This window comes from Gorilla gorilla, chromosome 1 (genome assembly GCF_029281585.2).
Source record: "Gorilla gorilla gorilla isolate KB3781 chromosome 1, NHGRI_mGorGor1-v2.1_pri, whole genome shotgun sequence".
Classification (NCBI taxonomy): domain Eukaryota; kingdom Metazoa; phylum Chordata; class Mammalia; order Primates; family Hominidae; genus Gorilla; species Gorilla gorilla.
In genome coordinates this window covers 79844158-79856633 of record NC_073224.2, presented here as the reverse complement: position 1 = coordinate 79856633, position 12476 = coordinate 79844158, and the positions used below count along the sequence as shown (strand labels likewise).

At 41.6% G+C, this 12476-nt stretch overlaps 1 protein-coding gene across 3 annotated transcripts in view; it reads right to left on the bottom strand.

Moving 5' to 3' along the window:
• Positions 1-12476, bottom strand: part of ASTN1 (astrotactin 1) — a 307688-nt gene that overhangs the window by 67750 nt on the left and 227462 nt on the right. For all 3 annotated transcript variants that reach the window (XM_055377935.2, XM_055377933.2, XM_004027951.5), the window contains exons 15-16: positions 11790-11894; positions 9665-9853 (exon numbers count right to left, since the gene is read on the bottom strand). In XM_055377935.2, coding sequence (XP_055233910.1) covers positions 9665-9853; positions 11790-11894 — 294 coding nt within the window. The remainder of the gene's footprint in view (positions 1-9664; positions 9854-11789; positions 11895-12476) is intronic.

Genomic DNA, 12476 nt, shown 5'->3' with positions numbered 1-12476 from the left:
CATTTATTTGTTACTTGACATTTTCTCTCTCTTCTCACTAGGATACGAGCTCCAGAAAAGCAGGAAAATTTTTGCATCATTCATTATCATATCCCCAGAGCCTAGTCCAATGACTAGATATAGAAGGTGTTAAATAAATGAACAGCCCATCCCAGGAAGCAATCAATCAAGTTCTGAAGACAAAGTTTACATATCTGGAGTAGTTGGGAATAGTCCAGAATATGATAAAATTAACTACTAAATTGTATGGTAGAGACAATATGTTACTATTGTCAGGCTCATAATTATATGAAAGGAGCTTTCATCAGCACTAGAATTTTCCCATCAACCAAAATACTATCCAGGTTAGGATGAAAAACTCTTCAAAAACTTTCTAGAGGGAAAAATGAGGGCCTCATCTGAATACTGTTTTAAGCAACCTAGACAGAGCTTTCCTGAGATAGTAAGATTAGGAAAATGTTGCCTAGAGTAGTACAAAGCTATTAAATAAAAAAGTCAGCTTATTGCCTTTAATACTGATTTTTGGTATGTTTCCAATTCCTTTCAGTGCCTGAGGGCTTTAGATAGTTCAATTCTTCAATTCTGCACATAAACTATTTTCTGCACACAAGCCTAGTGATCAATGGCCTAATCAAAGAAAAGCCTTGGTCCAAAGTGAAAACCACTCAGGATAGGCCTCCTGCCTGACACTCCTCTGTGGAGTTGACATCAGGACATAACCCCGGAGACCACCGTGCCATGGCTCCAGTGTCGAAGTTTCTGTATTAGACAGGATGAGAAAAGACAGTAAGAGAACACACAGCCTCCAGGTCTTCAAGATAAATATATAGACTTGTTATACAAAATGTGGTCTTGGAACTAACAGCTTTGGCATCATCTGGGAGCTTGTCAGAAACGCAGAATTTCAGGCCCCACCCAGACTTACTGAATTAGAATCTCCATTTTAACAAGATCTTAGGTGATACATATGCGTATTACATTTTAAGAAGCACTGTTGGATAAGAGACAAAAACTATTCCAACAACTGTGTCGTCATTATGGATCATGGCCAAAATAAATCCCACAACACTCAAAAATACAAAAAACTAAGAGTTAATGGCAGTGGATCACCATGAAATCTACCCAGGGTTGATTTCTGGTCCATGGTGGGTTTACCTTAGACCAGTTTCCTGGCTTCAATTGTTTCTTATTCTACCTCATTTTGTCCACGAACTTTTCTACTTTGATCTGTTCTTGTGCAATTGGCAGGCTAAAAGGCAAGAAGTGATTTCTAGTTCATCTCAGTAGGTAAAGGCATTCTTTTTTTTTTTTTTTTTTGAGGAGTCTTGCTCTGTCACCCAGGCTGGAGTGCAGTGGCACAATCTCGGCTCACGGTAAGCTCTGCCTCCCGGGTTCATGCCATTCTCTTGCCTCAGCCTCCCGAGTAGCTGGGACTACAGGTGCCCGGCACCACACCCCGCTAATTTTTTTGTATTTTTTAGTAGAGACGGGGTTTCACCATGTTGGCCAGGATGGTCTCGATCTTCTGACCTCCTGATCTGTCCGCCTTGGCCTCCCAGAGTGCTGGGATTACAGGCATGAGCCACCGCGCCCGGCCAAGGCATTCTTTTTAATCCTGACTCTATTACTTACCATTTCTGTGACCACATGCACATCATTTAAGCTCTCATTATTATTATTTCGTTATCTATAAAATGGGGAGGGTAAGACTTAAATGATATGTACGTTTGAAGATTAAATGAAAAAGGTGATATAACATGCTTAGCAAAGTGCCTGCTCAAAAAAAAAAAAAAAAAAGGTAGCTATTTGGTAGTATTATTCTTAGTAACTTTCTCCCTCAACCTACATATCTAGTTTACTCTGGACTCATTGCATCAGAGCCTAGGGACCTGGAGACTCAAATTAAATCCTCACACATATGTTTAGGAAAGCTTTAGAGTGTCTTAGGGAGGCTCTGTCTATGACACCAGTGGGCTTCGCTGTGGCAGCACCTTCATCAGGCCTGTCTGCCTGTGAATGTTGTGGAACAGCTGCCTTCTCTAAATCCCCTCTCTGCTCACTACAGGGCTTTGCATGTAACAGGCCTTCAGCAAACATTTGTTGAATGAATGAATGAATGAATCATTTAGAGAAAATAACTGTATGCCATAATTGCTTTTCTACTTGAGTGCTAACTTTGTTGTTGTAAATGCATATAGAAAGATCCTTTGGAGCCAGTTTGCAACCTTGGGGTTGTAAAACATAAAGCCTTATAGAAATTTGTTATGACTCTTCATTGGATTTCTATAAATTTGTGTCATTTTTATGCCATATGTTACAATGAAGCAAGTTAGCCTAAGAACTACATCAGCCTGAAATACACAAGGACAGGACTAGGCTGACCGCATTCACAGAGCAGGATTAGAAGGCTGATTGCTGATTCAGCTGTTGTTTTTGGTTCAGCCAAAGCAGAGGTCTGTTTACTATCCTGGGAGAGGAACCAGTTTAGTCTTCCAGGCCTTTATGCACATAAAAACGTGGAAGACATGACATCTTGTCTGCTGGAAATACAATGCCATGTAGGTGGTTTACTCCTTTCTTTGACTCTGATTTACCGCTGCTTAGAGCCTGAGCGTCACCTTAGAGGATGAACTCTCAGCTTGTGCCTCAGAGGGAGAGCAAGTCATTCTTCTCAGCTTTCCCGATGGGAAGGAAGCAACTGGCCAGGAAAAAAGGTGGATTATGTAGAAAAAAAATGTGGATTACGAACGAGAATGTGCAGTGGAAAGGAAGAGCTTGCTTATTACAATTTGTCCACCCAGATAACCCCGCTGATATGCACCAAAAGCAATAGCAAGAAAAGGCGTTGGCAAAGGTCAGATCTAAAGCAACAATGAAAGTGATATTGGAAAAGGAAGGGAAGAAAGACCCAAGGAAATCCACTCCTGAATGACGTATAAAGAAAAGAAAAAGAAAAAAAATGTACTGTGCTTAGTGCATCAGGTGAGGGTTACAATTAAACCCCTGAAAGTTCTAATTTAAAATTGGTTTCCTTTTTTCTTGGTTATTTCTCTGGGATATACAGATCTATATCTTTTTACTGGCTTCTTATGAAGTAAGAAAATATAAAGGATCCATTCCTTTAACAAAATGTGGATGTTAATTACATGCCAGGCACTGTGTCAGGGATGAAGACTCAAAGATTAACAAGACGTGGTCATATCACTTTGTAATTCCTCCCAGACTTTGGTCCAAAGCTCCGCTTTCTGCAGATAAAAAGTATGTTTTCCTTTGTTATCAGTTACCTCTGTGATACAGTTAACTCAGGATAACATAAACTTTTCAGAATATTCTTTTCAATCTTTTAAAAGAGTTTTATTATAACAGTGGCAGATGCTTGTGGGACAAGCAATTTGGAAGTTTTCAGTCCAAAAAATAAAAGTCCCTCATCCATATCTCTAATCTTGGAGCAAACAGATAATTTATTTTGAGATTACATGTACATGTTTCTCTATAAATATGCATGTTTGTATGTATGTGTATATTATATAAATATACACACAAACTCATATACATATATAATATATATTACATATAAATATCTATATTTTGAGAGAAAGGATAAAATAATTAAATATATATGTATTTATAATTTTACAGAAAGACTAGACCCTAGAATATCTATTCTTCTAAAGCTTGCTTTGTTCACTTCCATTGGCTAGGAATAGACTATCTCTGGATGGATAGACAGTAAACTGGTAGCAGTGGTTGCCTGATTGCCTCTAGGGAGTGGAACTGGATTACTGGGAAATAAGAGTGGGAAGAAGATTTACTTTTCATTTTATTCTGTTTTCTGCATTTTGATTACTTTAAATAAACTTTTGAAATTAAAAAAAGAAGAGAAATATGGTAAATACTGTCAAGTCTATTATTATGGAAGACAGTCATGCAGGGAAATGACAATCCAGGGAAATGTGGAGAGTGCTGCCAAAGGATCCATATAAAGAGCTGTGAGCGCACAAAATAGGCAGCAGAGAACCCTGTCTGAGTGTCAGGGGAGGCTTGGTGGGAGTGATGTTGGAGCTAGCTCTTGCAGAGTAGGAAGGAGGAGATGGTAAAATGGAGGGCAATTTAGATAGATTGAGAATCACATGCCCCAAGGCTTGGAAGTGTGAAAAACCTTGATGCCCTCTTTCAAACTAGGGAAGTCTTAGTCCTGGACCCATGTTGGGGCCTGACACTTGGCAGGGTATTATTTAATTATTTAAGGTCTAGCAATTTATAGACCTTTAGGAGGCAATGCAAAAATGCAAGCAAGAAACATAAATCATAGCCAGGAAGACTAATGTGTTGATCGTCAGGGCCTGGAAAGAGAGATAGATGCCTCCAGGAATTAGGCAACAGAACAGACACAAAGGGACAAGAGAGTTTCAAGTGGAGGACAAGAGAAGCATTCAAGAGAGAAAATTTCTGAGTAAGACAGAGTAGTGGTGGAGACTTTAGAGAGCAAATCTCTGACCTTGGACTGAAGCAGGAAGGAAGTCTCTAGGGACCTAAACTGTGCAGAAGCAAATGGAAAGGTTTTGGGTTGACAGAAGATAACCTTATGTCATCAGAGTGGAGGGTACTCGGGGTAGGTAGCAGTCAGTGATGCAGTGGCTGGAGAGGTGAGAGGGGGTGGTAGGCTGAAAAATGGCTCCCATAGTCCTAATCTCTAGAACGTGTGAATGGCAAAGGAGAGCTTGCAAATGTGATTGAATTAAAGTTCTTGAAATGGGGAGATTATCTTGAATTATCTGGGTGGACCCAATGCAATCAAAAGGGTGTTTATAAAAGGGATGCAGGAGGAGTCAAAGTCATAGAGAAGGCTATGTGGCTCAGAGACTGGAGTGATGCACTCTAAAGATGGAGGAAGAAGCCGCTTGCTAAGGAATGCAGGTGGCCTCTAGAAGCTGGAAAGGACAAGGGAAGGGATTCTTCCCTAGAGCTTAAAGAAGGAATCAGCCCTAGTGATGCCTTGACTTTAGTCCAGCGAAACTGAGTTTGGACTTCTGGCCCCCAGAACTCTAAGAAACATAAATATGTGCTTTTTTAAGCCACCAAGTGTGTGGTAATTTGTTACGGCAGCCACAGAAAACTAATACAGGGAGTGCAGTCAGCTGTTCGTGCTGAGAAGGCAGAAAGCAGTTACTGAAGGATTTAAAGCTGAGAAGTGATGTCATTAGATAGCATTTAAAAATGATAACAGACCCGGCACGGTGGCTCACGCCAGTAATCCCAGCACTTTGGGAGGCCGAGGCAGGTGGATCATGAGGTCAAGAGATCAAGACCATCCTGGCTAACACGGTGAAACCCCATCTCTACTAAAAATACAAAAAATTAGCCAGGCGTGGTGGCAGGTGCCTGTAGTCCCAGCTACTCAGGAGGCTGAGGCAGGAGAATGGCGTGAACCCAGGAGGCGGAGCTTGCAGTGAGCCAAGATCGCACCACTGCACTCCAGCCTGGGCAACAAAGCAAGACTCCGTCTCACAAAAACAAAAGGATAACAGATGGTGAGTTGCAGAATGGAGTGGAGTGGCAGGAAACGGAAGAGGAAGAGATACACACGAGGGAGCGATTGCAATAGTTTTTGAAAACCTTGAAGAAATGGAGAAGAGGAGACCCTGTTGAAGACATACTTAGGTGGTGAAAAGGACTTTGTAATGGTTGAATGTGGAGAGTAAAGAGGAGGATCAAGAAGGAATCCTCACTCCACACTGTGACCCATCAATGGAGTTCACAAATCTACCACAGTGTAGTACTTACGGGGAAGAGAAAAGAAAGCATCCATCATTGAGGTGCCTGGAGAATTTCCTGGTAGAAATGCTAAACACTCAAGAGCAAAGGAGGTTTCAAGCCTCAGAAAAAAGGAGAGAATTAGGAGCAACAGCAGAGGTAGCCGCAAAAGGACAGTGCCCAGCAGTAGGAGGGAGAGACTCACTAAGGACAAAACCCCATGAAATGACCAAGATGTACATGGTTTCTTTAGAGGAGTATGGGCAAAAAAGAATGAGAAATAAAGTCTAAAGATTTCTGAAAAGAATCTGGACAGAATTACATCTGGGGCACCAAGAGAAGAGAGGATTTTCAAGAAAGCTGCCCTGGTCAAGAGGGACACAGTCTTCTGCGTGAGATACATGGGATCCCATGAGATACATGGGATGGTCACAAGATTGACATCAGGGAATCTCCAATTAAGAAGCTGTAGGGTAGGCTTCCTTCTCCAGCGCTGTTTTTGTAGAGCAAAACAGCTGAAAGTGATAATTTGAAGAGTGAACTGGAGGTGAGGAAGTAGAGAAAAGAGGTATAAACTACCCTTGTAAGAAATGAGGTGCTAATACATTGAAAAGGTACAGTGGTAAAGAGGGGCGTGTGTTTATAAAAGGATTATTTTTTAGGAAGATACAAGTTTGGAGAAGAGAGAGTTCAGTGACTGAAGAGGTTGTGAAGATTAAAAAGGAGGAGGGTAATGAAGGAGTGAGGTCTAGAGGAAGCAGGGAGGGATGGGCGCCGGCACGCAGGTGGAGAAGTCAGTCTGGAAACGAAGAACCTCACGACCTTTTCTGAGGCATGTGGGCAAAGAAAGATGGGAGAAGATAGGAATAAGGTTAGACATGGGGACAGGGGAGGTTGAAAATTTCATTTCTGAAATGTTTTACTTGCTCTGTAAAAACAAATTAAGAAAGAAGCTGGGCATGGTGGCTCACGCCTGTAATCCCAGCACTTTGGGAGGCTGAGGTGGGCAGATCACCTGAGGTCGGGAGTTCGAGACCAGTCTGATCAACACGGAGAAACCCCATCTCTACTTAAATACAAAAATTGGCCGGGCATAGTGGTGCATGCCTGTAATCCCAGCTACTCTGGAGGCTGAGGCAGGAGAATCTCTTGAACCTAGGAGGCAGAGGTTGCGGTGAGCCGAGATCACGCCATTGCACTACAGCCTGGGTAACAAGAGCGGAACTCTGTCTTTGAAAAAATAAATAAATAAATAAATAAATAAAAAGGCTTAATCAGACTTACCTTGAGCAAGATGATCCTCAATGTTGGTATGGCAAACCACATAGTGTTAGCATGATAAATAAGTGCCTGTTAAATGGGAGGCTGCCTTCTGAAGATCTGGCCCAAAACACTCATCTCTGAATTTTCCTCAGTCAGGCATAACTAAAGCAAGTTACATATCTGCAATAAAACCCACATGGAAGTCACCACCTCAGGGGGGCTTTTACACCATTACTACCACCATCACCACTGTCAGTGACAACAAAGCAACAGCAACAGCAAACACCTTGAGTGCTTACCATGTGCTTGGCTCTGTGGCTCTTGGAATTTAAAGTTGAATAAGGCAAAGAACCTACTCATGAGAATTCTACGACTTTGTAGAGAGAAGGGGAGACTTTTACCAAATACCTAACCTGAGAATACATCCTATGTAAAGGAAGATTCATAAGGATTCCTAAACTGTCGGGGCTGGAGAACTAGAGAGGGCATTACAGATGAGGTCCAGATAAGTGATTGACTAAAGCAATATCACCTGGATGACTCTAGACTTCCATCCTTAAGTCCTGTGCTTTTTCCATTTCATTTCACACTGGTAAACTTCCTTTCCTATTCAATCCATACATAATTTTAGGTATCTAGTCATAGGTACAGAAATAAGAAACAGAGAAACTCATTTTACTAGAAGGGTTTTCAAGTCAGAGTAGGCAATAACATATAATCAAAGGACTCAAATCCAAAAATAGTGTCCCTTGCATGTCACAGAAGGTATAGCCCTCGCAGCACACTTGTCACTCCTAGGGTAAAGTTCTGTTCTGTATCAGTCCTCTCAGAGAGCAGGACAGAAGAATATCTCCCTTTGTCTTACGCATGTATCATTCTTTATCAGTGACATTCCCTTGTGCTGCATTTTGGAATGAAAGGAAATTGATACCTAAGGAGGAGAAATATATTTAAAGAACCAGACTAAAGAAGAGAACACATAAACTCTATAACTTAGAGGTAAGTTTTAGGAATTAACGTGGTAAATAGAGATTGACGTAGACCTACTAAAATGTTTGAATGTCTTTTAAGATTAGTAACAAGCAAGGAGCTTAATATAGACCATATTTCAGAGAACCAAAGTCAACACTTAGACTGTGGCAAAACTAGCCCCTGATTGGCAAGAAAGGCTTGCAATCAAGATGAGTAGGGCATAATGCCAAGACCGTGGACAGAATTCCCTCTTGGATTCAGTATTTAACCTTAAGGACACTGCATTGCTTGGGAGAGAGGCAAGGTCTAGAACTAGGAGCTCTTGGTAGGGTCAGACTTTTATCTCCCAGAAATCTGAGACCCTGGCAATCCTTGAACCACTGGCAAACAGAAATAGAAGAGGATTCAGCCCTCTGGTTCAGTCCTCAGGCTCTGGCATGAAAACATAAGAAAGCTTTGCCAGCTGGAACTGGTAGTATCTACATTTGCTTATATTACATTGCTCTCTTGGCAAATTGGAATCAGAACAATGTTAAGATCCTAAAGTTTGAAGAGATAGCAGAAGCCTGTGGTTTTGTTTCTGAGTTCACAAGAATCAAGGCTTGAGGGGAATGAAGGACTGCAGCCACTGTAGCCCAGACACAAAACTCTTGTTTCTTCTGGGAGAAAGTGCCCAGCCAGAGGAGAGGCCATCATAGCTCTGCTACCTCTTCAGCAAGGCGAAACAGGAATTTGTGTGGAGCTCAGAGAACCAACAGCACCTCAGTCACAGAGACATACTTGCCCCTGTGGCAGTCCCGCTGACAACAGAGGTCCCTTGTCTCAGAGGAGACCTTCCTTGGTCATTGAGTCTTAAGATGACCCATTTCTTGAGTTTTTATTGTGCTAATTCATCACTTGCCCTTTAGCAAGTCCCATATCCACAACTTGGCCTCATCAGAATGCCATGTGGATAAACTCAAGAGAAATTCCATGAATGGCAATTCTAAAGCAGTCTTGGTTGATCAGATACAAATATACTGGCCACTATGCCTGCTATACCAGAGGGTGAATCAAGAAGGTATAAAAAATTCCGATTTCTTATACTTACTTGAACTGAATACTAACTTGCTGTCAAGACAGTAGACAAAGATTTATTTGTGAGGGTGTTATTCAGAGCTATATAAACACTTGGCCAATAGAGATTCCTTCATAACACAAATTAGTCGGAAAAATGAGCCTATGCAGAGGGCAGGATGAAGCAAGAAGGGGTTTGCTATGTATGTAGCTGCTATAAAGGGATTCCAGGCAGAGTTGGGTGTGACTCCTGGAGACTGAACCACGCTCACTGCTGCTTCTCTCCTACTTTATACAAGCAGTCTGATACTTTGTCCTCCCTAGGGTAGCAAAATGGATGGTGGCTGGCAAGAACCTTTAGAGGACTCTGTCTGTGATAACTAACATAGTAAGCTTACAGTGTTGACCCCATTCTGCATCTAAAATTCTCTAAACATTTTGATTTTGAGATTTGGTTTTTGCAACCAAACCTTGGAAATGTTACAGATGGGCACAGAGCATTGGGGGAAAATCTGATTGAGTCGTTACTACAGACTCCTTAAAATGGGTCTTATAGATTGTATGCAGGTAGCCAGTACTGGCATGAGGTATGGAATTTGCCAACAAGCATGCCACTCACCTTTACTGATGTCTTCATACTCCAGCCAGAGTCGCCGCTGGACCTGCTTGTTTGGGTACCAGATAGAACAGGACTCCTCAAAGCCGTAGATAGCTTCCTGGATGTAATGGTTGCCGAACTGGTCCAACAGCGCCACAAAATCTGCACGAGATGTAGCCCCATCCAGCGAGTGGAGAGCATTGCTGAGGGCTATGGAGAGGCATCACCCAAGGGTAAGAATGAGGGCTCACATTTTGGGTATACGGATTCCCAGGCAATTCAGTCCCAAACATGGAAGTGCCTGTGTGGCTCAAAGTGATGTGGGAGAGCTAGCTAGAAGTGTCTGGTGAATGTTTCCATTTAGCTAAATGAGACATTTCAGTCCCTAAGTGAGTATCTTTTAAGCCAGTTGGTTGTATTAACTTTGTGCCAAGTTAAGCAAAACATTGCCAAACCTCTACTCCTGCCCCCTTTAAATCAATGTTGTTGTTGTTTTTTTAAATCACAGGTCATGACATTAAATCAATTTAGTGAGTTCAAATAATAGCATTTGAAAAAAGCAGAAACAATTAGCATAGTCTAAAATAGAAACACAAATACCAGCCGAGAACATTTCACATCGTGAAGATAAAGTATTGCTTCATGAAACTTCTGTTGTGTGCATGTGGGAGTATGTGTACGCGCAAGGTCACGATACAAAATGTATTCTAACTGTGGGTAGTGATCAAAAAAGGCAATTGCAAAATACTGCCTTCAGACGTAGACATGGGCAATAAGAAGACAATGACAGAAGAAAGGAAAGAAAAGTCACTAATACACTCCTATTTTATTGCAGAAATTCTAAAATAAAAGGACTGGGAAATGACAAATGGAAGAGAAAACTTGTTGGCCTCCTCTCCCCCAACCCTGCAGGCAAATCTTCTTGGATTTGCTGTCTCTCTTTAAGAGAATTACTGTATATCTGTCTGAAAGATGGCCTATGGTAAATTTTCCAAATCCCATACCTTTTGGATCTAGCTAGCTTTTCACGGTCTCCTTTTCTACGTACCTGTCTCCTATCAAGGCAAAGTGAAGTCTAGCTTAGCTTGAGACCTCAAGTGCTGAGATCCACATCACAGCGACACCATTGTGTGACTTTGGACGGCATGTGGCAACAGCGATATTTGATTGTTAACTCCTGATATGCACAGCATCTGTGCTGGGTGCACATTGACTATGTAAATGGAGTAAAGTCTCTAATATCATATTTTCCTAGAATGAAAAGTAGCTTAGTTCTTTCTAGATGTGCTGCACCAGAAGAGTTTCTGTCAGTGAGGTCCCCATCCCAATCACTTCTTGCCAAGAACTCTTTTGTGTTAAAAAAGAAAAAGTTCTGGGTCCCCTGTGTCCTGTGAAAATGTGCTATATCCTTAATGCATTAAGGATATAGCACAAAACTTAATGCACAAAACTTTACCCTTTGTGAGTTTCTGTCTCACTTAACTTCATAACTTTTCTATTTGTCCTCTACCATTTATCTTCCTCCCATTGGCCCTAAGGCTCTACCTCCCTATTGCTGACTCTGAAACCCTAAGTAAGTTTAGAACTCACTGCTGCTTAACTTACTAGCTATAAACAGAGGGCTAATATCTATTTCTCTCTCTCTCTCTTTGTCTCTCTCTCTCTCTTTCTCTCAATCTCTCAGTCTCTTTATTTCACTCGCTGTTTAGGAGCGTTAAGCTGCTTTCTGGTTTTCCTTCCCCCCTCTTTCTTGCTCTCTTTTTTTAGTTCATTGTATGGAGTCTCTAAATTATGCTCTTTGCATTTGGAATGCTTAATTCTGTCAATTTGTAAAAAGTCTGCTTTTATGTATCCTCTCCACATACTGGATGAGCCCAGGAAAAATTATACCTTCAATGGCTCCAGTCTTGCCCTTTCCCTCTCTTCTGTATTCCAAGATAACACGTGCAATGTAATCTCTACTTAGAAAAGAATTCGATTCTAGCCATCTGCTCTTCTGGATAAATCTGAGTAAATAGCTCACACACCTCATGCAATAGCTACATTTTAGGCTGCATCTTCGACAGTGGGACCAAAGGCTTCTCCCCTTGGAAAGGACTTCTAAGTTCCAGGGAAGGTGGGCAGGATAGCCCGCAGCAGTGCTCACCCTGAGAGATGGCCACTTGGTTGAGTTTGATGTGGTACATTACAGACCGGACCTTCCAGTGCTGCAGCACAGGGTACCCAGACACTTCACTGAAGTTCACCATCCCTAAGGACAGAAGAGATGTAAGCTGAGTTCTGAGACTGATTCATAAGTTCCAAATCAAAAAGCATGACCCACCTCTATGAGGCGAAGTGTTGTAATTGTGAGAAAATGATTAAATGTTCTTTGATGAAGAGAATTTCTGGAACCATAGTAACAACAGTTATCATTTATTGAACCCTTACTCCATGCCAGGCATTTTGCTAAGCACTTTGCATACATATATTAAGCCATTTGATCCTCATGGGACAGTTGTTATTATTTGAATTTTATAAATGAGGAAATCGAGGCTCTAAGGCTGGCTATGTTACTGTAGTAAGTAGTTTCAGAATGACAGTCACTTTCACACGCAATAACTTCTTGTTCTCAAAACCTGACTACACTCTCTCTGGCTACCTGGCAAATAGATTTTTGGTGCCCAGTCATTTTGTCTGTAAAGCGAGAGGCTTAACTGAGATGACCTCTTGCTTCCTTTTCAATTCGGATTTCTACCAGCTGTATGGTTTTGGGCCATGCAACTCATTTGTTCGCATTTTGATATCTGAAAAATGGGGATAATGGTATTCATCCTATCTACTTTACAGGCAG